The 24,191-nt window shown below is 38.7% G+C and overlaps 1 protein-coding gene across 1 annotated transcript in view; it reads right to left on the reverse strand.

Moving 5' to 3' along the window:
* Positions 1-13,467: 13,467 nt before the first annotated feature.
* The window catches only part of frzb (frizzled related protein), a 16,922-nt gene continuing 6,198 nt past the window's right edge, over positions 13,468-24,191 (reverse strand). The window contains exons 2-8 of the mRNA XM_007571434.2: positions 22,607-22,855; positions 20,934-20,969; positions 19,894-19,953; positions 18,802-18,867; positions 17,929-18,133; positions 17,623-17,686; positions 13,468-13,769 (exon numbers count right to left, since the gene is read on the reverse strand). Of these exons, the coding sequence (XP_007571496.1) occupies positions 13,713-13,769; positions 17,623-17,686; positions 17,929-18,133; positions 18,802-18,867; positions 19,894-19,953; positions 20,934-20,969; positions 22,607-22,855 (737 nt within the window). The 3' untranslated portion in view covers positions 13,468-13,712. The remainder of the gene's footprint in view (positions 13,770-17,622; positions 17,687-17,928; positions 18,134-18,801; positions 18,868-19,893; positions 19,954-20,933; positions 20,970-22,606; positions 22,856-24,191) is intronic.

Consider the following 24,191-nt stretch of genomic DNA (forward strand, 5'->3'; position numbering starts at 1 on the left):
ATTTAAAAAAGAATACAAATTGAAACGAATAAAACATTCTTTTTTCAATGTTACACAAATTGTCTAGTTTTTTATTTACTTTTTTACATTGACTTGCAAAAGTATGTACATCGCTTAAACTTTTTACATTATAACCTCAACCTCTATGAGTCGTGAAGTTTCTCACAACTCGCTGAACTTCCAGCAATAGAAAACCTGTTCAAGGTGCAATTGACAGAAAAATTTAACGTTTTCATTTGATGATTGTGTGATCCCTCTATCCACGCTCTAATGCCGCCCTGGGAAACCGCCCATCTTTGGCTGGTATCAAAAATCCCCATGGGTCTTATTAAATGGTTATATTGCTTCCTGTAGTGCTGTGGTTTATTATGCATAGAACTATTATTTAACATAATATGTTAAAAAATTTTAAAAAGCTGCTTTTTTTTAGGGCTGAAGCCATCAGATATTGATTTTTTATCAGATAACTTGTTTAAATTTCTGTCTGTAAAACTCTGAATAATATCTGCAGACACCAGTAGAATTTATCTGTTTAATCTGCAATGACCATGTGTGGATTTTTCTTACAAAAAAAAAAAAGATTTAGATACTTTTCAATTATTTTTTTTGGCCAATGCTTAATTTGGCCAGCAGGTGTCACTCTTTGCATTGTGGAGGACCTTGTGATTAATAAATATGGGTTTATAAAATTAAGCATGTTTAAATCGAGTTATATTTTTCAAATGTAATTTCAAGCAATGGAAATGATGTATGGTGTAAACATATGTCACACTAAAATCTGCCACATTAATGACCACTGACAACCAGGGACATTTGTGGACATCCAGCCTTTGCAGACTGGAGTTCTCGGCAAATTAATGCTGAAAGAATATATATATTAAACAAAACAATAAGATAGAAACAGACTTTATTTTCCCCACAGAGAGGAAATTCGGGTGCAAAGCGTTATCGTTTTGTGGTTAAATACAAACTGACTCGTTTTTTAAGTGTGAGCCTTAAGTTAGAACGTCCCTTTGTTTCTGCAATTAAAAAAATAAAATAGAGTCCAAGGAGGCAAAAATTATGAGCTGATAGTTTTTGTTAATTGACAAGAGGCTTTTATGCTTGACGCGTACCTTGTTGCAGCAGCTCTCATGCGGGGTTCGTAAGAAGCCACTCCCAGTCGACGTCCGGTTTGAGTCCGAGTTTCAGGATATCTGAGGCGAACGACCAGCCCTGGCAATCAGTGAGCACGCGGCGCATGCCCTCGTGCCCATCAACTATAAACATAGCTTGTCCAGTCTTTGCTATCACTAGCTGTGTTTCCATTATATGGTCGCACATTTTTGTCAATATTCTGGTAATGTAGAAAACACACAATTGCGCAATTGCGGTGTTTCCATTGAATAAGAAATGAAATTAACGTCACACATGACTAAGCTTGTTCACGCGATAAATCATTCATTTCATTTCATTTCATTTCATTTCATTTCATTTCATTAAAAATCACGGAAGCGACGGATGTAAACAGTTACAGATGATGAGCGGTGGCTCATCAGAGCCATCAGAAGAGATGTTGGAGTCTTATTCAGGCTGTAGAGCAAAAAGACTGGGAAGCTGCTATGTATGCTGCGTTTGGGGAAAATTGTACAGATTTTACAGATTAGCTATGGACTCAACACTTTTGAATGACAACCGACTGTGCCATGCTGTGAGAGCTCTGCTGGCCAAACCACCATTCTCCTTCCAACTTCTTCCTGTCTTCTTTGTGGTTTGCGCCTGTGACAACCTCCAGCTATTGGTCACATGGCTGGTGTGATGTAAAAAAAAAAAAAGTATTTCCATTGCAGTTTTGCAAAATACATGTATTTATATACAACCGAGAAACTATCTCACTCAAGCGCAACGATATTTAAAAAAAAATACATAATTTTTTTTCCTAATTTGCCGTATTTCCATTAAGCAAATTTATTTTTTTGTGTAAATTAAATTTGTTCAATTCTATGGTTAATGGAAACACAACTACTGTATAAACAAGCTGTGTAGAAGAAATAAACAAAGGTGGCTCAACCCAGCAGGCAGGAGGCATATAAAGCCTGGCGGGCCACCAGGCTTATACTGTGGGAAACCCTGGACAACTCTTCCCACTGAGCTCCAGCTGCCCTTTGTTAGCCTCTGGTTTAGTGTTTAGTTCTTATACTCTGGTTTTACTATGTTTTCTCCATTGCTGGCCAGTACAACCCTGGCATTCTAGCTCCTAAAGTTACAGCACTTGCTGCCGGTTTGCCGTAAGTTGCTACGTTGACAAGAAAACACCTCTTTTGTTATTCTTCAGTTCTGGAAATAAAGGCTTTTTATATGTCATTATTATTCATGTCAGCAGTGTAAATGTTACCACCAAACATGCGGCCAGAACAATCACTCCTCTCCAACTTGCATGCAACGAGCCAAATCTCCAACCGTTCAACATGAAAAGTGTTTTATTTTATTTTATTTTTTCTTTCCTGACATCATCCTCCAAACATTTGCAGGACTAACAGGTTGGTTCCCACAGCGTTGGTCCAACTTGCAGCTCCATTTCACATCATGAAACAATAGAAAGACTCACACAGTAAGTGGTTCCAGTGGTTTATGGAGCAGGGCTGCGTCAATGCTGACCTTCCAAACAAAGGGAAAAGCCCTGGTCAAACAATTCCCAAGTGGGAAAGTACCTTAGGTTGTTTAGTTAATTGCAGAATAAGAGAACATTGTAAGTTCTGGTCTTTCCAGGGAGAGAATAAGCTTTTTTGTTTTGTTTGTTTGTTTGGTTACATAACTGAAACATAATCGTTGTCTGTTTTTCTACACACAAGATTTTCATCATACTCTGCCGTAATTTATGGCAGCGAATGAGGAAAAATGTTAATAATGAGCCATTTTTGTGTGTTCCCACTCTCGAAAGTAAGTATGTAGGTAGAATGTTAATCAGCAGAAGAATAGATTGTTCTGATTATTAGAAATACAACTTTAGATCTGGTCATTGTGGCCTCAAGTGCCGTTAATAGTCACATTTTTCATAAATCTATGCAATTCTTATTTTCCGGGTGGAATGATAATGCAAAAAGAAGTGAATCAAATATAAACAACAGAAGGAAACATCTCTGTCTATTTATGATAAATACATAAGACTGACAAATTTTAATGTCAGATGGAATAAATTCCCTCAATTAACTGTTTCTATATGTATGTTTTAGATTTTTTTTTCTTATAGACAATGTTCTATAATGGTGTTAAAGTATACATTTTTTATTACTGTTGTGTAGACATGTTTGAAATATTGACTGGCTTCATGTAAGATGTGTGGAAATTATTAGCAAATAAAACAAAATTCACCATAAAAATAACAAACCTACAATGACATCACATTCACAATGATTAGATTACCTTAAATAACTGGACTTATGTACACACATTTTTAAAAAATTAAAAACATATTTAATAGAATCATTTTTCCTTGATAGGATTTTATTACAGAAGACATAATATGGATATAACCAAATATACAGAATGCATTTAGAAAATGTCAGTACTATTGATTGAAAAGCTCAATTACTCTACAGATCCTTTATAAAAGCCTTTATTTCTGTTAATTATGATGATTTTGTGCATATAGTGAAAGCAAACATGCATCACAGCAACAGAAACTATTTTTAAAAGCAGAAATGTGGGCTTAATGAGCAGCGTGTTTAATACCTGCCTAAATATTATTTTCAAATTGTGCTTTTAATCATCGTCTGAGGACATATTATGATCTATTGAATGTGACTTCTGGAAAAAACCGAGGTTTGTCCTGTGGTGTCTTAGCAACAAGCTGCTGTAATACTCCAACTGGCCAGCGGGTGTCAGTGTGGCAAAGCAGAAACTGTTCAGGGAAATTAGATTAAATCTCTAATGTTTTATCAAAATTGTAACAATTCGAGTTGTTTTTTAAATTTCAGATTCACCCTTTGTCCATTTTATTAGTCTGCCAGTTTAGATCCCCATCTAAATTTTGGATAAAAGAAAGAATCCAGAAGTTTCCATATCAGGACATAATAAGAAAGATCTGCTTCAAAAATAATTTCAATCCATTCTTTTATTTAACTTTTTTTTTTTTTAAACGGCGTGTTACTAGGAACAAATTCTTATTCACAATAACAACCCAGCAGGGAAGGAAGTGTGGAAAAACCCAACAGGTTTTATCATGTCATTATTCATAGATGAGCCAAACTTTGAGAACAGAAAACGGGCAACATGATCTGTTAGCATGATCTGTTAGCATGATCTGTTAGCATGGTTCAGCAGCGACAATCAGTCTGAGATTCAGGGAAATCTACATCCAGGTTCCTTCTTCTAACCACAAGTTAAGAATGGTAAAAAAAAAACAACTGACCTCAAAATTTTGGAAATGTCTCTTCTTTTTAAAAAGCAAACGTACAAAGCCCTTCTTATGTTTTGGCTATTTAATGAGTTACAGATTTAGTAAAATTTTGTTTATTGTTGAGGAGATAAAGTAAAAAAAAATTACAATATTTACATTTTTGCATTGTAGCTTTCCATCATGTTATTCGCTCATCAAAAAACATACCTGCAGTTTTGCCTTGATTCATGCATGTTTGAGAAATCCTTTAATCTCCCTCAGCAACCATTCAGCTGTGCCAAACGCTTTGTGGGACCGCTTCCCCCGCAACTCCCCCAATCTGCTCCTTCAGACTAGCCAGCTGCAATTAGCAAACACCTGATTCAACTGCACTTTCTGCTGAGCTCATTATAGGAGCTACTTCTCGGAGCAGAGCTGGTAAAAACGTTGTTAAACGGTTAATAGAGGAGCCATGTTTGATGATTTCCTGGAGGCAGAGTTTCAGAAAGATCAGGAGTTTTTTTTAAAGTGACAGTGGCCCAATTTTGAGGTGTTAATTTACAAAGTTAAATTTCTTTTAAGTCATATTTGATAAACACAGTGTTTTTACAACAATTGAAGGTAACGGCATAGTTATTTGATTGTGCAATAAAATGGCTCTATGTGCCTGAAAAACACATCACACTGCCCCTTTAAAGAATGTTATGGCCCACCAGTGGGTAAAATTTGTGACTTTTGACACCACTGGTTCTTCATATCCATTTTCCATAAATTCAAAACAAGCCCAAATCACCCCCTGTCCTCCTTCCACCACTGCCTTACAATTGATTTGATGTATTTCTACTGATTTGCTGGGTTCAGTTTTCTACAAACACGGCAGAGTGCTGTTTGCTTTAAAACACTGATCTATTGGTTTCATTTGTCCATAGTTGTGTTGTAAGACGTTTTGGGTTTCACGAAGATTCAATATCCGCAAATGTGAGTTCGACAGCCTCTTATTTTTGGAGAGAAAACGCAACGTTTCAAAAATAAACCACACTTGCTCCTAATTATGCGGCCATTACATTTAAACGCTGTTTATGCACGAAACAGAACCCAGACATCTGCTGACGTCCAAGCTCAGTGAGGGGAATGTTTTGTATGCAGAATCTTTAACAAATGAAAAAAAAAAAAACATAAATAAGTAAAAGTTGAACCCGGTAGAAAGGTTATAAAGTCGATTATTAAGTTATAGTTGATTGGGTGTTTTCACACAGATGGGAGGGAGAGCGACGGCCAGCTCCGGCTGCTGGAAGAACACTTTCTTCTCTGTTTTCTGTCAACCGTTCGTCATTACAATAAAAATAAACTGACCGTTTACCGATTTCTGTGTGATCACCTGTAAGTGGAGGCTGGTTAATGAATTGTCTACAATAAATGAAAAATATATATATTACTACATCTCAAGTATATTTCTCTTTGCTAGGAAATCAATGCCATTAATGTGTCACATGTAGACTAATATTGTTCTTTTTCCATAAAGAAAGTATTCACACCCCTTAACTTTTTCTCGCTTTGTCAACTTTTTCATTAAGCAGCCCAACACATGTTAGAGGTTGTTCTGGATTGAACCTAGATCTTGTCCCTGCTGAAAAAAGGAATCCCCACAGCATGACGCTTCCACCTCCAGGTATCACTGTGGGTAGTAATGTGAGGTGTTAAGGTGTTAACCTGGTAGCCTGGTAGCCTTGGCTCGGTTCTGGACCAAAACTGCAACTAAACCCTTTGAAAAACCTGTAGCCCACCCTGCCTGTGGTGGCGCTGCAACCCAAACTACTGAAGGAAACCACACAAAAAGACATGAGAGCAACTAAAATGTAGATCTTAGCAGTTGTAGGATTTCTCTCTTGTCTTTGACTAAAGACCTCGAGTCACTTCTCCCACTAATATGATGGCAAATTAGTGCCAAGAATACAAAAAAAGGAGGAGTAATCTCAGAGATTTTGAGATTAAATTCAGAACTTTTGTAGAAAATAACTTGGAAATGTCTGAGTTTATAAAGTCTAAAATTTGCTAGAAGAAGTGCAGACGTTTGGAGATCAATCTCAGAAATTTTGTAGAAAAATGTGAACATTTCTGAGATTCAAAAGTCCAGAAAAATTTTGACTTTCGAAATTCATAAATGTTCAAGTTTGTGAATGCACCCTTATTTTTATTTTTATTTTTTGGGATGAGTTTCAAAAGTTGAAATTCTTTGCCTTTTGGAAATTTTTCTGAACCTCAAATGTCAAAAAATTTTATTCGACGTTTGAAATTCAGAAATGTTAAGATTGAGCTCAAAAAATTCTCAGGAATTTTCGACAATTTTCAAGAGGAGAAAAAGAAACAATTGAGCTTGAAAAGTCGAAAATTTCTAGAAACTTTTGGGATTAATTTCAGAAATGTTCTATTTTATTTTGGAAATTTTTTAGTTTCAAAATTTAAAAAATTTCTACTTTTGAAACTCAGAAAAATTCAGAGATTAATCTCAGGTGTAAAAGCACCTGGATGGAAAGTGAACTCCTCTGTCCAGAGAACCTTTGTACATCCTATTGGCTTGTAGAAAACAGAAAAGTTTTTCTTTTTATTCCTTATCCATAACTGTCAGATTTGTAACGTAACGATTAAGACCTTCCCGGCCTTCTCGGTCATAATATGACCACAAAGAGATCAGATCTTTGGGCTTCTATAATGCTACAAATGGTAGCACTGTAGCTTATCCACCATTCTTGTCGACTTTTTTCCTCTGAATCGGTGAAAGTCATCTAAAGCAGCCCTGGTGGCTCGCCGTGAGGCCGATTGGTGTGAAAGTGTTCAGCCAGAGAGACCGGCTCGCCGTGTCAGCACTCCGAAACATGAATAGCCCCACTCAGCCTCCAGACACAGAGTTCACCTTATCCCAGCGCCAGGTGTGTTTCCAGTCAGCTGGAGGAGGATGAGGAGGCGTAAGAGCAGAAAATCCGTGAAAACATTTTCTCTTCTCTCTCATGGCAACTGCAGCTGAGAAAACACTGCTGCAAATTAGTAGGCAGAAAACACTGGAAGCTCGCCTACACACACACACACACACACACACACACACACACACACACACACACACACACACACACACACACACTCATTCACTCTCTCGCATGCTGCTGCTCTGTTTGGTTAAACTCCGTGGTCAGGATGACCTTATTGGGGGTGTTTATTTTTTGTGAATTTGTTGAGAATATGAATATTTATGTGAACAAATTTTGTTCTCGGTGCTAACTGAAGCACTCTGGACTTTCATCGGAACCAGAGAGACTTGGGATAATGGAAACAGGGACCAGATGGATCCACACCGCAGTCTCACGGTGAAACCCGTCAAGAAATGTAATCTGCTGATTTGTGTCCTGGAACTGTCTCTGCTGTGTGTTTGTGTTTGTGTGTGTGTGCGTGTGTGTGTGTGTGTGTGTGTGCCTGGAAAAAGAAGAAATAGACGACGAAGAAAAAAAATGCATACGGGAATACAATCATAACATTTCATGAAACCATCACAAAAGGGGCCAATTACCAGCATTTTAGAGGCAGAAACACCCAACATTTAAACCCGGTCGCCAGGAAAATATATTGCTATTTTTTCCCCTGCTGGATGGAAATCACAATTACACACAAAGTCGGTGTTCCGTGAACAGATATGGCAGACCTGCTCGAATCAGCTGGGCTCCTGGGCAAATGGGACAATAAAAAGACAAAACAAAACAGAACACTGTTTCTAAATAGGGCCGATTAACCATACGTTGTTAAAATTAGCGCGGGAAAATGTGCAGTTTGAAACGGATGCAAGGAGCACTGAATTTTTCCCACCTTTTGTCGTATCCATGTTGCAAAGATCGTGATATGTGCTTTTCAAACTTTTTTTTACAAATAAAAATCTGAAAAGGCGCCACGCATTTATATTTACTTTGAAAACCATAGTCCACATCAGTGGTGGAAAGTAACGAAGTACAAGTACTTCGTTACTTAAGTACAATTTTCGTGTATCTGTACTTTACTTAAGTAGATTTAATAATGGATACTTTCTACTTTTACTCCACTACATTTTACAGTAAGTATCTGTACTTTCTACTTCACTACATTTCTACAAAACTGTCGCGTTACTCGTTACATCCAAGTCGCATTGAGCTTTTTGTCCGTTAAAATGTGAAGTTCAGGGACTTAAGGTGGCGCCGTAAAATCCAAGCAATAATAACGTGACTTAGTGTCTGTTGTCACCCATCGCCTCCACCTTTACTCGCACGCGGAGCTCCAGACATGCGCAGTGGTTTCCTCTGAGCGTCAGTAATATAATAGCGCTGCATAAATCATAAGATATGGCGACATGTAAAATCAGCAGCGCTTCACTTTCACAGACGGTGGGGACTTTGTCCAACTTTTAGCGTCACTTGGAAGGAAAGCTTAAAGAAAGGTAAGATCTGTGGATGTGATGCTAGCAAAGCTAGCTGTACAGAGACACATATGTTGCATTGCATGAAAAAAAGTTGTCACTCATGCGCTGAATCATTGTGTGGAGGTGTTGACTGAGGTGTCGCATATATGGGACAACGCTGTGACCAAAGTGCAATATAGTAATATGACATTCAGGAACGATCTGATTCTTCTGGACGGATATTGACTAAGTCCTATAGGACTGAAACCTCACTGAGAGCCGTTCTTTGTTCTTGTAATGCTCTGCGTACACTGCAGTAGCTATTTTATTTCATTCAAATATATTTATATTTATTTAATTGGCGAATAAATAAAGAATGTAAGAATACAGAGCATGCTCATTGCTCTTTGTTTTCGTCACCTGTCATGGTGGCAGAGAGAATAAAAGATGATGTATTCTCTATCCACATGATGCATAGAATCACATATTTCAGTCTAAACTATGTTACAGAGAGTAAACATAATAAAAACATGCCTTATCTGTGGCATTGTTCATTAAAATGGCACATTTCTGATGTATTAAAATTAAATACGATCGGTACACTTAATGATATTAGCGATTAGGTAATGCATTCAGCAAGTACTTTTACTTTCAATACTTAAGTATTTTTAAAAGCCAGTACTTTTTTACTGTTACTTAAGTAAAATGTTAATGTGGTACTTTTACTTTAGTAAATTTTTATCTGTGTATTTGTACTTTTACTTAAGTACATTTTTTGAGTACTTTCTCAATTCTTTCACTTTTCTCTTGCTCTCTGCTACGTGACATCTGGATCCCGCCGTGAACGCTCAGGCTAATTAGCATAGCCACCTAAAATTGAAATAATGTGGTTGGTGGACATGCCAGGCTGCAGCTTTTCTGCGACTCTTTCATTCCACTCACGCATTCTGGTGAATTTATCATCTGGGAAAAGTCAAGCAAGTGGTTCTAATTCCAAAAATGTGCGCTCATTACGGCTAGTCGTGAGCTTGCATAAAAACTCCTTTAAAATCCGGCGAGGATCCCACTACACAGAGCTCTCTGTTCAAGGACAGATTTCCGAGCCACTTTTTCATCTCGTTATGCGCCTGACTGGATCCAACACATGCAGCAGGTTGACAGACTGATGTTTATCTGCAGCCTGAAAACGGTTTTCCTGCCTTTACAGAGCCTTGAAAGTATTTCAACTTCTTGAACCACATTTCGTCATGTTTCAACAAACTGGCAAATATTATGAGTTTTTTTTTTAAGTGGCAGGCCAAGAAAATCTATTGTACATGTGTGAAGAGGAAGAAAATGTATAATTTCAAGAGGTAGTGTTTTGTAGAATTGACTTTTTTGAGCTTTGCATCATGTTATGATGTTATTCCCTCATCAAAAACATACTAGGATTGTTGCCTTGATTCTTTCATGTGTTTGAGAAGTCCTTTAATCTCCCATGGCAACCATTCAGCTGTCTGTGCAAAACGATTCGGTGGATTCAGCTCCTTCAGACTAGCCAGCAGCAATTAGTGGAACTGTACATCGGCTGAGCTCATTTTGGGGGCTACTTCTCAGTGAAACGCTGGTGAAAATGTTGTTAAAGGGTTAATAGAACAGCAATATTGTAATGACTTCCTGAAGGCGAAGTTTTAGAAAGAGTAGGTGCTTCTTAAAGAGACAGAGGCCCAAATTAAAGGCGTTAAATCAGGAAATAAGTTTCTTTTAAGTCATATTTGATCTGGCTTTTTTTTAACATCTGGAGGTAACATAGTTAATTGACTGTGCTAACACACAATACGTGAAACACAGAATACTGCCCCTCTAAGCACTTAAAAAAAGTGTAGATTTCAGGTTTCGAAAGTTGAACATTGTGATTAATCATGATTAGTCGCAGCGCTAAAGTGTGATTAATCTCATTACAATTTATTGATTGATGGCACAATTAACTTTTTTAAAAACTTACAATGCTTTTATTTAAAGGTAATGTTAGCCACACAAATATTTGAGCTGTTTGTACAGCGCAAATAATACACTTTGAATTAGGAAACATGCTCAGTTTCTCGTGTTTTCCAGATTTAATAGCAGTGAATCAGAGAGGTTGTGAATAAATATTCATAAGTGTATTGAAACGTTACAACTCCACTTCCAGTCAGATTTAACATCTGTTTCAGAAAAAAAAAAAACACGTCACAAACGTCCAGAACAAACCTGAGAGTCTGCAGTCCGAACACATCTCATCTCGCTAGAATTCAAAACACATATCCAAACAACACATTAAAGAAACATCCTACAAAGCTTTTATACTTAAGAACTGTGCAAAATCTGTGGACAACTTATTTTCACTCTGCATCTTTATTTGAAATAAAATGTAAAAAAAAAAAAAAAGAAAGTAAAAATCGAAATTGCTTAAAATTGTTTTTATTTGGTTCTCTGCATTTGCTTTCAACTTTACACATACAATCACACAAAAGAAATTATAGAATACAATTCAAAAACTGGTCTTATACATACAGGATATATAAGAATTATGTATCCTGTATGTATGCAGGATACATAACTATATATCTATATACAGGATATGGAAGAATTGAAACTGTACACATGATCTAACGAAACTATGGATCTGAAAACAGTTTCAGTTTGACCCAAAATCAACAAAGAAGTAGTAGTAACACACACATTCAGCAACCTGAATTTGCGCAGACAAATTCAGGTTGTCTGAATTTGGGCGTATTACATACCTCACTGCCAAATTTTAGCAACTGGATAAAATTTAAAACTTCAACAGCGTCCACGCCTCCAGGAATCAGTCGCTTCTCAATAGCTGAGAGTCCACACCTCCTGCACGAAGTGAAGCGTAGAACAAGAGGCTGGTTTTAACCAGGCTAACTTCACATGGAACAAATCATTTTAAATGTAAATCTGCCAGCTCTACAGACAATTTTGGGATTAACTGCCTGCTGTGGGAAAAGGTAACTGCCTCCCTCTCGTTAAATCACTAATTAGATGTCCACCACATCCCATTTCTCATTATAGTTGGTCCTTTAGGATCAATGAATCATCTAAACAGAACGTTTGACAATATGAAAGATTTCAAAAAGCAGCATATCAGAGGGACACTCAGCCATTTCTGTAACTTGATTAATAATCCCAAAGACGTCAACCACTGTGACTCTCAGTCAATGCTGTGATGTAGTTTATTGGTTTTGTGGTCCAATGTGACAGAGAAGAAGCTCAAACTCGCCATCACTCTGGACCAAACACTCCACTCGTGCTTTTGCTTTTCGTAATTCTCGTTTTTCTCATGTTTACTGCTAACGTTGCTACATGCTACATGTTTAGCTTTACTTACAGGCCCAGTGAGTGAAAATTAGCACTTGGAGCTGTTCCCAATGTTTCTGTGTGGATAAAATAATTTCTGGAAATGATCCCATATGCATGGTGATGTTTTTTAAACTGACAACAAGTTTCACGTAAAAAAAAAAAAAAAAAACTCCTGTGTAAACGGGTTATGAAATTGGAATTAATAAAAATTGTTGAAAACCACTGATGGGTTAGCCCAGCCAAATTCTTTATTACACTGAATTTATTGCACAGTATTTTCGGTCTGGTTTCTAGTGAAATTAGACAAAACAAAAAAAACACCTGAAACAGGTGAGAACTAACTTATAAGGAACTTATGAAAAAGTATGCCTCATAGAGTCAATATTAAGGAATCTTTCACCTAAATAAAGCTCAGCTCTAGCAGAAAAGTTTCTTGTAATTTACCTTTGTTTTACTTTAAGTGTACTAAGACTTGCATTAGAAACTAGACCAAAAATACCTGGTCAGATTTTGTGTCTGTGGAGTGTGCAAACTTCAAAGTCAGATTCAGATTTTCGACCCTGAGGCAACTGTTAAAAAACACACAGAAAGAAGTTGCCTGTGAATTGGTCTCTGTTTAAAATTCACAGTCTTGCATGTCGAACTCACAAACAAAACAAAACAAAACAAAACAAAACAACAACTAACTAATAAAAACCAAACACTCTACGCAGCCTCACCCTGTCCAGGGTTTGAGACTACGTCTGGGCCTGTATCGTTGTCAGTTTCTGGGTCTTTGTAAATTATGAGCAGCTGGTTGTTCAGCTTTAAGGTTTCCCATGAAATTAAACAATATGAACCATGACCACATTGTAAGCAGCTGATTTAAGTTTATTGTCTACTAAAAAGGAGGGTTTCCGATCCAGAACCCAGAAATCTTTGGCAACAATAGATCTTCTCGTTTCCGTGTCGGTAAACGCTCTTTCATCTTGAAGCTGAGTGAAGTCCAGTTCGTGATTCCAGATCCATTACGAGAAAACCCACATGGCTTTGCTGTCACTTAATGTTTTCTTTCCAATCACCATGGTAACCTGGGCCTCATCCAGGATTACATAAAATCAGAATCTGGAGGGGAGCGATCGAGCCAACATGGCTGCCTTTGAAAAACGTTTGGTCCGAAAACAAGAAGAAAAAAAAAATCATGCATTTGCCAACATATTTAAAGCTCCGCCTCTTCACTCGTTTGTGTGTGTATATATATATATATATATATATATATATACATACAGAATATATATATATATATATATATATATATATATATATATATATATATATATATATATATATATATATATATATATATATATATATATACACACATACATACAGAGACACAATGACAAAAACACACTGAATAATGTCTGTGCAAAGAAAATGACAAGGCAAAAAATCTGATTTCAAACAGTCTGATAAATGAAGAGATGAACTACATTCAGCTACGACAGCCTGTTATAGTGCAATATCAACACAAACACACACCCATACAGTCACATGCACACATGCACGCACGCACACACACACACCAACACACACATTCAGATAGAGGGTGAGATCTCAGTGGCGACTTCGGCGTGAATGTGCTGGGGACGCCTGCAGGGCCTGATCCCATTTCTGGAGGAGAAAAAACAAAGTGAGAAACTTTAAACCTACAACAAGAGGAGAGTCAACAGCATGAAAAGCTAAGAGAGCGCCACCTGCTTACTGCTTTCAGTAGTAAGTCAAGAAGCAACTCAGAAGTTTAGTCAATGTTCAAGTGAGACTAAATTTGTCCTTTTCTACAAATTTCCTCCCAAACTTTTCAGAACAAATGTCATCTCAGTGGATGTAAAGTTTTCAAGGTACATGTCATTTTCTATGGAATGCAACTTGAAGCTATTTGCAGAAAGTTTGCCTATTGGAAGACTTTTTTTTTGTGGAGCGTTTTGGAAATGTTTAGAAGGAATGCAACTTGGGAAACAACAGCATCTAGGAGCAATGCTACTTGACATACTATTGGCTGGTGTTTGCAAAGTAGCCAATCCAGGGTTGCCAGTTTTTTCCCTTAGTGCTGATTGGCTGAAGCCCAAAGAGGGTAGATTTTAAATGGTTTCCACTGTACATATTAATGCATACGGAGGTGCACTGTACCAGGTTGATGTACTGTAAAAAATTTTAAGAAATGTTTCTGTACTTTCTGCTTCACGCATTGCATCATGGGAACAAGAACCCTAACGAGGCGCAAATATTGGTTTGTTGCACAGATGGCATTAAAAGGAGCTACGTGGACACCTGATTATCCTTTTGACTTTTTTGGCACATCTGTGATATGTGAAATAAATCAAAACTTTTTTTTTTCCTGAATAAAATCCTTTACTGCTTTGAGAGAGTAGTAGTTAGTCGAGGTTGTCTGCCAGTCTCGGAAATGTCTGTGGACGTACCAGGAGATGTGCTGAAAAAATACTGAAAGTTTTAGCTTTTAATGACAGAAATGTTTGTGAATGTAATGGGAGGTATGCTGAAAAAATACAGAAAATTTTGGTTTTGGATTAACAGAAATGTAAGTAAATTCACCATGACAAATTGTTAAATCACAGTAAAAATCTGTTTCAGAATTGACAGATATTTTCCAGTTTTTTTTGTTTTGTTTGTTTTTTACCTAAATTCTTCTTACAGTGTACATTTAGCGTTTGAGCTATTAAAGCAGCCAGTTAGAGGCATTTTCAGAAATAGTCTCAAGTTTTTGTGGATTACAGTTATTCACTGGTGGCTGTGGTCCCTAACCCCATCCCTACTCTAACCCTACCCTTTATATGCGGGAGGAATCGCAAGCCGTGTGCCAGGAAGCCCTCCAAAAGGCACTTCTTGGGATTATTCCCGGCCTGGACTACAATTTCCCTGGCTCTGCCAAATGTGAGGGGCACAGGGAAGCTGTTCTTGGTGCTGAGGTCGTCTGTGAAGACATTCAGGTTGGTGCTCCCGCCGAGTCTCCCAGGGGATTTCTCACCCTTATGAACTCCATACAGGATATCATCATTCCTCCTGAAGATGTCACAGAGCAACAGGTAGACAAGCGCAGCACCAAGAACAGCCGGGACTGCCTCCAACACCTGGCACACGGGGAAAATGTGCTCCAGACGAACTGTCTGGAGCGCAGAGTGCAGAGGGGGAGGGACCTCACCAGCACTTGCTGCCGAGTGAGGGGCCAACCCGATAAAGCCCCTCCTGTGAGACAGGCTTTTCAGGTTGACCGTGTTGGTCCCGAGGCTGACGCTCAGCTGGACGTCCGACGGCAATAGAGGACGCCCGTAAAACAGCTCCTCTAATGCCAGCTCGAACTGGAATGACTTCCAGCAGGCGTCATACCTCGCCACCCCTTCATTGTTGGAGTACAGTCCCTCAAGTGACTCCACAAAGTACTGGAGGACCCTCAGAAGAGTGACCATCAGACCATTGTCCCTCCCGCTGTCCTCAAACGGGATGATACCAGAGCATTGTCCACAAAGAGCATTCTTGATGCGGAGACGCAAAAGAACCTCCTTGGGACGAGCTCTGACGGTATCTCATCATGTCTGAAAAATCCGCAAAGAAGTCCAAAAAGGTAAGTGGTAAATGTATTGTGTTATGTTGTTATGTTATGTCTATTGTAATGCATAATGTCAATTGTAATGTAATGTATTTTGATGTTGACTGCTAGAAAGCCAAACAACAAATGATGTGCAGGTAAGTGTTACTTGACTTTTGAATGTGTAATTTAATTTGTAGTAATGTAATGTAATTTTCCTATGTGCTCTAAAGTAGTATTTAATGTTAAATGTTATTTAGTGTAATATGATGTGTATTATAATGTGTTAACAGAGTACTGGTCTTTAGATGTTGACTGCTCAACAGCAAAACAACAAATGACATGCAGGTATGTGTAACTTGACTTTTGTATGTGTAATTTCATTTTTGGTAATGTCATGTCTTTTTTAATATGTTATTGATGTCATTGTCTTTTTATGTTTGCAGGTTGGATATAAAACAGCATATCATGTAAAGGTAAGTATTAGGTAACGGAGAGTATATATTAGGTAATGGTAAGTATATATTAGGTACAGGTATATATTAGGTAACGGTAAGTATATATTAGGTAACGTAAGTATATATTAGGTACAGGTAAGTATTTGATACAGGTAAGTATTTATTAAGTACAGGTAAGTATTTATTAGATACAGGTAAGTATTTATTAGGTAACAGTAAGTATATATTAGGTAACGGTAAGTATATATTAGGTACAGTTAAGTATTTATTAAGTACAGGTAAGTATTTATTAGATACAGGTAAGTATTTATTAGATACAGGTAAGTATGAACCGAATTATACAATCTATAATGTAATGTATGAGATAATGGCCCATGAACTCATGGAACTCTTATATCTATGGACTCAGTGGGGCACTCTAAGCACAATTAACGACGATTATACCAAATTTGGCGGATTTTTTGGCCGGTGACCCCCTATATGCGGCACATCTACGGACGCGGGAGGACCCCCTGAGCACGGTAATACTACTCCCATCACCGAACAACGCTCCTAGCCCGAGATATACTAAGAAAAGTGAAAAGCACGTAGAACCGAATCCCATTCCATTTGCTCTTTAACTGTGGACTTAGTGCTCTGTTAAAGTTCCAAAAAACTACCCCCAGGACCCATTCCAAGCGACTCAGGGGGCTCCAAAACGCACTCTAGTTAGGTTCCCATAGTAACACCCAAGTACGACACATTTTTACCGATTTTTACTTGTCAACGAACCCCAATGACCCGCATGTCTACGGACTCAGGGGGACCCCCTGAGCACGTAGAACCAACTCCCAGCTCGATCCGAGGATATGAGATCGAAAATGAATGGGAGTCTATGGCAGCTCTAGGAACGGAAGGGGAGGGGCTAGGACCGCCAAACTTGGTGGAGACTTGGGGGCCTCCCTGGGGTCTATACACACCAAGTTTCAGCCCATGACCACTTTAGTTTTTGAGTTATTTAGAGTGATCCATTTTTTTCAAACGAATGGGAGTCAATGGCAGCTATGCCAAGGGAATAAGCCACACCCACCAAACTTTAATAGCTTGTAGGTCCCCTCCAAAGGACTCTCTGTGCCAACTTTGGTCCCCCTAGCTCTTTTAGTTTTTGGAAGTTATTTTCAGTGATCCAACTCATTTTCTGGTTTTCATCCTATATCCCCTTACCCTAACCCTAACCCACACGAATACTCAGGGTCCACCAATATCTGACCAGCAAACAGGCAATTATGACCTTAATTGGAAACGGGCTAGTATTTAAAAAAAAAATAAAAATCCTAATTTATTAAGATTGGTATGTTTAGGTACAATACTACCATATGATATCCCACCCACTCTAATTAGCATTAACTTGAGGCTTAGTTAGCTCTGCCTGCTAACCAGCTATTGAAGAGAGCCTCTTCTGTGAATAATCAAGTCCAGTACGAACCTTGACTTTCCTGCGCATTTTGTCCCTCCACTTTTGCGCAATGGAGCTATCAATCAGAAGCAACCTGCAGGCACAAGAAACATTAAGAGGTAAAGTTCACAGTTGGACTTCTGAGCGACTCGTTACAATGGTAATCTACAGCATCAAACATCGAAGGAGGACAAGATGGCCTTGAGTTATTGTTAAAGAACAAAAGCACTATGAATGGGATACAGAAGTAGCAAGGTGAATTCACAATGCGCTTCATCTTTATGTGTCCGGATATCTACAATGATACTTTTATTTGAACTCGTATGCCACTCGTACCTGGACCTTTCTTCATTCTCGTAGCCCATGATGAGATACTCCTCCCCAGCGGTGAGAGGAGGACACAGGCAGGACGAGGAGTAGTAGAGCATCTGCGTCTCCTTAGGAATGTTGACCAGGGAGGACTTGAGCACCTCCTTCACGTCCACCACCGCCGTGGGCTCCAGGCCACGATTTCTCACCTCCCTCACCCTCGCTCTGATAACTGAAGAGCGAGAGAACCTAACTAAATTTTCTCTTCTGGACAAAGTCCCTCCAATATGCAGTCAAGAAATTAGAATGTGCGTTCCAATGAGGTTCGATTGTCAGATTCGAAGTACCTTTTGAAAATAACCTTCCATACCAGGGTAAATAAGAACCCTATGCAATGGAGCAGGATTTATTTTCATTGACCAAATCAAAATATTATGGTCTCTTTGGGCGTGCCTCAGGGTCCCCCCGTCGGCCCCATAAGGTTTCATTTAACTATGTTAAATATAGGTCCAGTCAAACTGACATTTTTTACATAGTTTGCAAATCCTGCTGGTGTGAAATGTTAAATAGACCAAAAGTTTGCCGAAACCTTCATTTAAAAGACACATTAAACAAATAAATGATTTTTAGTGACCAGCTTACTGAAACAACTTTGCCCTTTCAGGAATTAATTTGATGCTTTCAACAGAAATAAAACACATCTATCATACTTTTACCCAATATTGGCTCAATTATTTCTCATACGACGTGATAGACGAGTCAAGCCCAAAGACAGAATACATTACTGGACCTCCGAGTGTTTTATTTAGAAGGATTAGGAGTTGGAAGAGGAACTTTGAGCCTGGATGTTGACGGGTTTTTGTATAGAAAAATTTGTATATATTGTCTCAAATCACTCACCATAGTTATAGTTGTTGTTCACGTAAGTGTTCTGTCCCATTTTGACCTTCTTACACTTGCAGCGATCTAGAAACAAAAAAAAAAAATTTTTTATTGGGTTATATTTGCCATTCATTTCATTAGACCAGTGTTTTTCAACCACTGTGCCGCGGCACACTAGTGTACCGTGAGTGATCGTCAGGTGTGCCGTGGAAATTATCCAAGTTTTGTTCATTCGGCGTGAACATAACCAGATTTGGAAACGGAGAACTGCGTCCTTAATATATCCAGCAGTTATTAGGACGCAGCCCTCTGCTGCCCTCTGCTTGGTCCTTATGGGAAACCGAGAGCGGCAGAGATACCAGCGGCCTGTAGCCCGGTGCGGCTGGTAAGTTTCCAGGCGAGGGATTTGAGGAGGGGGGTAAAACATTTGAAGGTGCGGTGAATGGTGCGCTGATAGTCCGGGAAATACGGTAATTGGTCTTAAAAGATTTTTAAAAAAACGAATATTTAATTATCTGCAAATAATCCCATCTTTGAGTGTCTCTGCTGTAGTAGTGACTAGCGGTGCAATCATGTAATTTTATTATCACTAGATGGCAGTAGGTACAGAGCATTTTACGTTTAAACAAGAGAATTAGTGTTGTGGCCCTGTTCAGGTGTATTTTTTGAAGTGGACATGTTAAGTGCAATTTGAAATAAATGTAAAATATGATAAAAAATACATTTTTGTGTTAATTTGATTCCTATTCAAGACACTTTGATAAGAATGACTATATATAGGCGGCTACAGAGTATCTTTGTTTACATTTTTGGTTGGTGGTGTGCCTTGTGATTTTTTCAATTAAAACAATGTACCTTGGCTCAAAAAAGGGTTGAAAAACACTGCATTAGACCCTTAAAGCCTGCATTTATATTATACAATCAGATGCTAAATTAATTAGAGATAGCTGCTTTAATTTTCCATTTGTAGTTGGTCCAAATTTAGGTGTGATGCTAATTAGCGACACTAGGCTGTTAATAGGAACAAAACACTTTTTCAAATCTCAGTCATAAGTTTTCTCTCTCCTGTCTGAAATGAGAAAAGGAGACGAAGAGAAGGCAGGGCCCCACCTCCATTTGGTCCCTGGCAGTGGAAGTTGTTGGGGTCCATTGGAAAGTCCGGACTGGATTCTATCATGGAAAAGCAGAGTTTGATTAAGGTCCAAACATAGCGTAGCAGGGAACATGAATACATTTTTATGTGATTTGGCCCTTCATTCAGGATTATATCACTAAAAATTATTATTTATAAAAACTCAGATCAAAGTGGATATTTGTGAAAACTCTGTGTTTGGGTGTGTACATGGGAAAACAGAGATTTATGGTTCTACGTGCTGCAGTCTGTGACGAATAATGCACCAATATATAAACATGCTTGCTTTGTCATGGTCCCAAATCAACATTGTCTTGTGTTTTATTAACTTCATATTCGAATGCGCTTTTTAAAAGTAAGGGTGTCCCAATCTGATACTGATATCGGAAATTGGTCTGATAGCCAAAAAACAAAGAATCGGATTGTATCAGTCTGCATCTAAAATCTGCAATATTAGCACGCCGATACAAGTACTCTGCTCCAGCATTTAGTCCTCCCCGGTATTTCTATCCAGCAGAACTTGTATCCCACGGAGAACCATTGGTTAATAAATAATAAATGGGTCAGTTTCTTTTTATATCTATTGTTGACTACTGTTCTCGGTTTGAGTAATGTCACTTGATTTAGCCTTTTCTAGCATTCCACACTACAAAGTAAATAAAAATATTGTTGGTACTTGCTGATATCTTATCAGGCCAATATTGATATTGGCTAATAATCAAATATGCGATATTGGTATCGTATCGGAAGCGGAAAAGTCGTGTTAGAACATCCCCATTTAAAAATAGGTCAGTCTATATTTCTGTCCACACAAATGAACCTTCTGTGCAACACGTTTAACTCCAAACAGGAAGTCATGTTTTTTTTGAAGGATTCTGATTGGCTGACAGGTTTATAGTTGGCACTGCTATGTTAGTACTATATAGTTAAGTTATCTTTGATTCCTCTTGTTGGAAGTTTCTACATAAAAAATACCTTGTTGCTTACTTGTGTATTTTATTCAGTTTTAAAACCTCACCTGGGTTACACCTGGAGGGGTCCTGAAGGTATGGGTCTGCAGAAACATGGAGGGAAAATATTCACTCTTTCACAAAGAACCTGGTTTTCTTATATAGAAAAAGGAAGGTAGAACATGCGGCCTGTCACTACACAGAGTAAATGAAATGATGTGTGACTGGTTTGGTGTGCTGGAAGAAATATTAGAGATAGATTTGTCGCTAAATGTCACAGATTGATCAAAACCTGTCAGATGTGAGATCACTAAGTGACTATAAGGCACCCAGCTGCTTTCGGTTGTCGTTGGAAGAAAGTTGCTGCTCAAATCCGCCTTCTAGAAAGTCCCGTTGCAGCAACATTTTTAATCAAACCCAGAATCTAAAAAGATTCCACACACGATTCCAACCGTCTGCGCGGCGTTTCACCACAGCTGCTGATCGGATCAGCGCTGCCTCGGCTGAGGCCAGATGAGCTCCGTTGGGTGGGCTCGTGGTTCTCCCCGCACCCAGTTCCGTGCCTGCTTTTGGACTTCGGGGGAACATTTTGAACGTTTCACCCTGGCTGAACCACAACAAATCACAGTGAGAGGAAAATCCAGTGGCCCCCGCCACGTCCAGCGGGCCGTGGGCGTTTCGCCGCAGAGGTCAAGGAGATCAGGATGAGGTTGTGTGTTTTTTTTTTTTTTCTCCAGGACTCCCCGGTCCCGGCTCCGCTCGGAGAGAGGCCAAGGACAACGAGGGTTTTACTGAGTGTAAAACGAGTGGGCCGCGTCTATCAAGGAGCTCTTTGAGAAAGTCGGTGGGAGTGGAATCAGAGGGGGAAATGACTCATGCTATCTGTTTGTGAGGAAAGCAAAACAGAGCTGCAGGAGAAGGAACGCGGCTGAAAGCGCTGATAGGACTCGGCTTCTCTGGGAAAACGGGCCCCGTCTGTCAGAGAGAGAGAGATAGCATGCTAGATCAGAGGCAGCCTAGAAACTTATCCATAAAGGTCCTTCAACTTGTGGCATTTACAGGCAACAGGAAGTCAGAGGGATTTACTTGAATAGGTCAACTTTTACACTGCAAGTGTAATAAGACATTAAGTGTAATGTCTTATTACACTTAAAAAAAGGGGCAAAGCTAAATTGCAAGTAATTTTTCAGCAAGATACAGGAGCTTGTTAATTTATTCACATTGACAAAAAGTACTTGTTCCATTGCCAGATTATTATTTCACCTTTTACAAGGGGAAAATGTCTCGCTACGAGTGAAGTAATTAGCCAATGGAACTAGTTCTTTTAAAAATAAGGAAATGTTGAGTTAAAAAAATAAGCATTTAGCCCAGGAGTGTCCAGCGTATGGTCTGGGGCCCATTTACAGCCGTCTGAATTATTTTGTTTAGGCCTCAGGTGCGCGGTTGATGCAGGAGGATGCCTTTATTATTTATATATCTTTGCAAACTAGTAAAATTATCCTAAAATAAGATAAATATTATGTGTAGCAGAAACTTTTTATGATTTACTCCAGGGGTCACATTAACAGAATGTTTTCCATATTTGACTGTTCTTTGAGGGTTTTTTTTTTAACAACAAAATAATCTGAAGTCTGTCTGTCATCTTGGCGGACTACGATTTACACCCTGACGGCTCGGTGCAGATAAGAAGTTCAGAATGTCCTCTACCCATCAGCCATTTTATGAATGATTATGTCAATACCTGGTCCGTCTGCCTTGACAATCGCCTCAGGTGAGATGCACACTCCGCGGTCGTACAGCGGCAACTCGCTGCAGGCCAGGCTGTCGGGCCAGCTGTGGTTGTACCGCTTCATCACCGGCTCGCAGCCGGACTTCGCCCGCTCACACACCGCCTTGCAGGGCTTGATGGGCTCATGCTGGAAGTCGATGGTGCAGATCGGGGCGTACATGGCACACAAGAAGAAGAGCAGATCCGGACTGCATCCAGTTCCTGACGAGACAGGAAACCATAGGGTTTTTTTTTTTTTTAAACCAACCATTAAATGGCTTTTTTCACCTGGTTTGGATAGCTTTCATATCCTTTATACATTGCATCATGAATTGAAAACTGCCTTTTGTATTTGCTCAAGTCATCTTTGAAACTAATTACTTGGTGAAATGAAAAATTTGAAAAGCTTTTTCAGTCTCTTTTGTTCTGCATGTTAAATTGAGACCTATTTTCCACTTTAACATCAATATGCTTTGGGTTTCCGTGGTAAACCCAAAGCATAGGGCCCAAAGTACTTATAATCACCGGGCCAGGGTGACTATAAGCTAAAAACTAAAGTGGAGTTCACAGGTTCCTGGGTTATATCAAGCAATACCAATAAGATAGAAGCATCATCCTGATACAAATATAATTCAAGCTGAACATCATAATTATTCATATGTTTTGTTTGTTAATCATCTGTATAGCACATTTCAGCAACAAGATAGTTCAAAGTACTTTATACCATACAAACATCACAACAGTCACCAATTATGAAGCAAGTCAACATATCTTATCAAACACAATTGTCAAAATCAAGCAAATAAACATCAGATATATTGGTAAATGTTCCAGTTACTATGAATCAGAGGCATTTCTAAACAGGTTGGTTTTTAGTAGGACTTGATATGGCTGAAAAACGTATGTTTCAGTCGTATTAGTCCCTGTTAGTTGATATGGATAATTCTCGATTAGGTTTTAGTTTTACGTATCTGAAATACCAAATTGGTATTTATGACTCTTCCTGTTTTATCCACAGTTTTCACTCCACAACATATTTTTTATTTATTTTTAAGCAGTTTTGAGGCACGGTGGCGAAATATGAAACTGCTGCTGCACAAGTTAGAGAGAGAGAGTGAGTTAGTTGATGCCACCAGTCTTCCTTTCTTCTGTCAACATCCCCCAGAATGCTGTTCGGTTCTGGATCGGAGTTCAGTGAAATTATTGAACATTCTATTGGACTTATTTTCTATTGACATTGATCATGTGTCCATGGTGACACATGATCACCATGGATCACCATGATCAGTGGAATCACCATTGGTTAATTGCCCAGCTCCAGTTTTTAGCCATGATTTAAGTTTTAGTTTGAAGCATCTTGATGTCTTGCAGGTAGCATGGTGTTGAAAGAGGATGAACAGAGTTCTTGTCTGAAGCAACATGGGAACTGCTTCAGTCTGACTTTATCAAGTTTAGAGAACCACAAACCCTTCACACTACATTCTGTCATTCTCCCATTCACACACACACGCACGCACACACACACACACACACACACACACACACACACACACACACA

This window comes from Poecilia formosa, unplaced genomic scaffold (genome assembly GCF_000485575.1).
Source record: "Poecilia formosa unplaced genomic scaffold, Poecilia_formosa-5.1.2 Scaffold280, whole genome shotgun sequence".
Lineage (NCBI taxonomy): Eukaryota > Metazoa > Chordata > Actinopteri > Cyprinodontiformes > Poeciliidae > Poecilia > Poecilia formosa.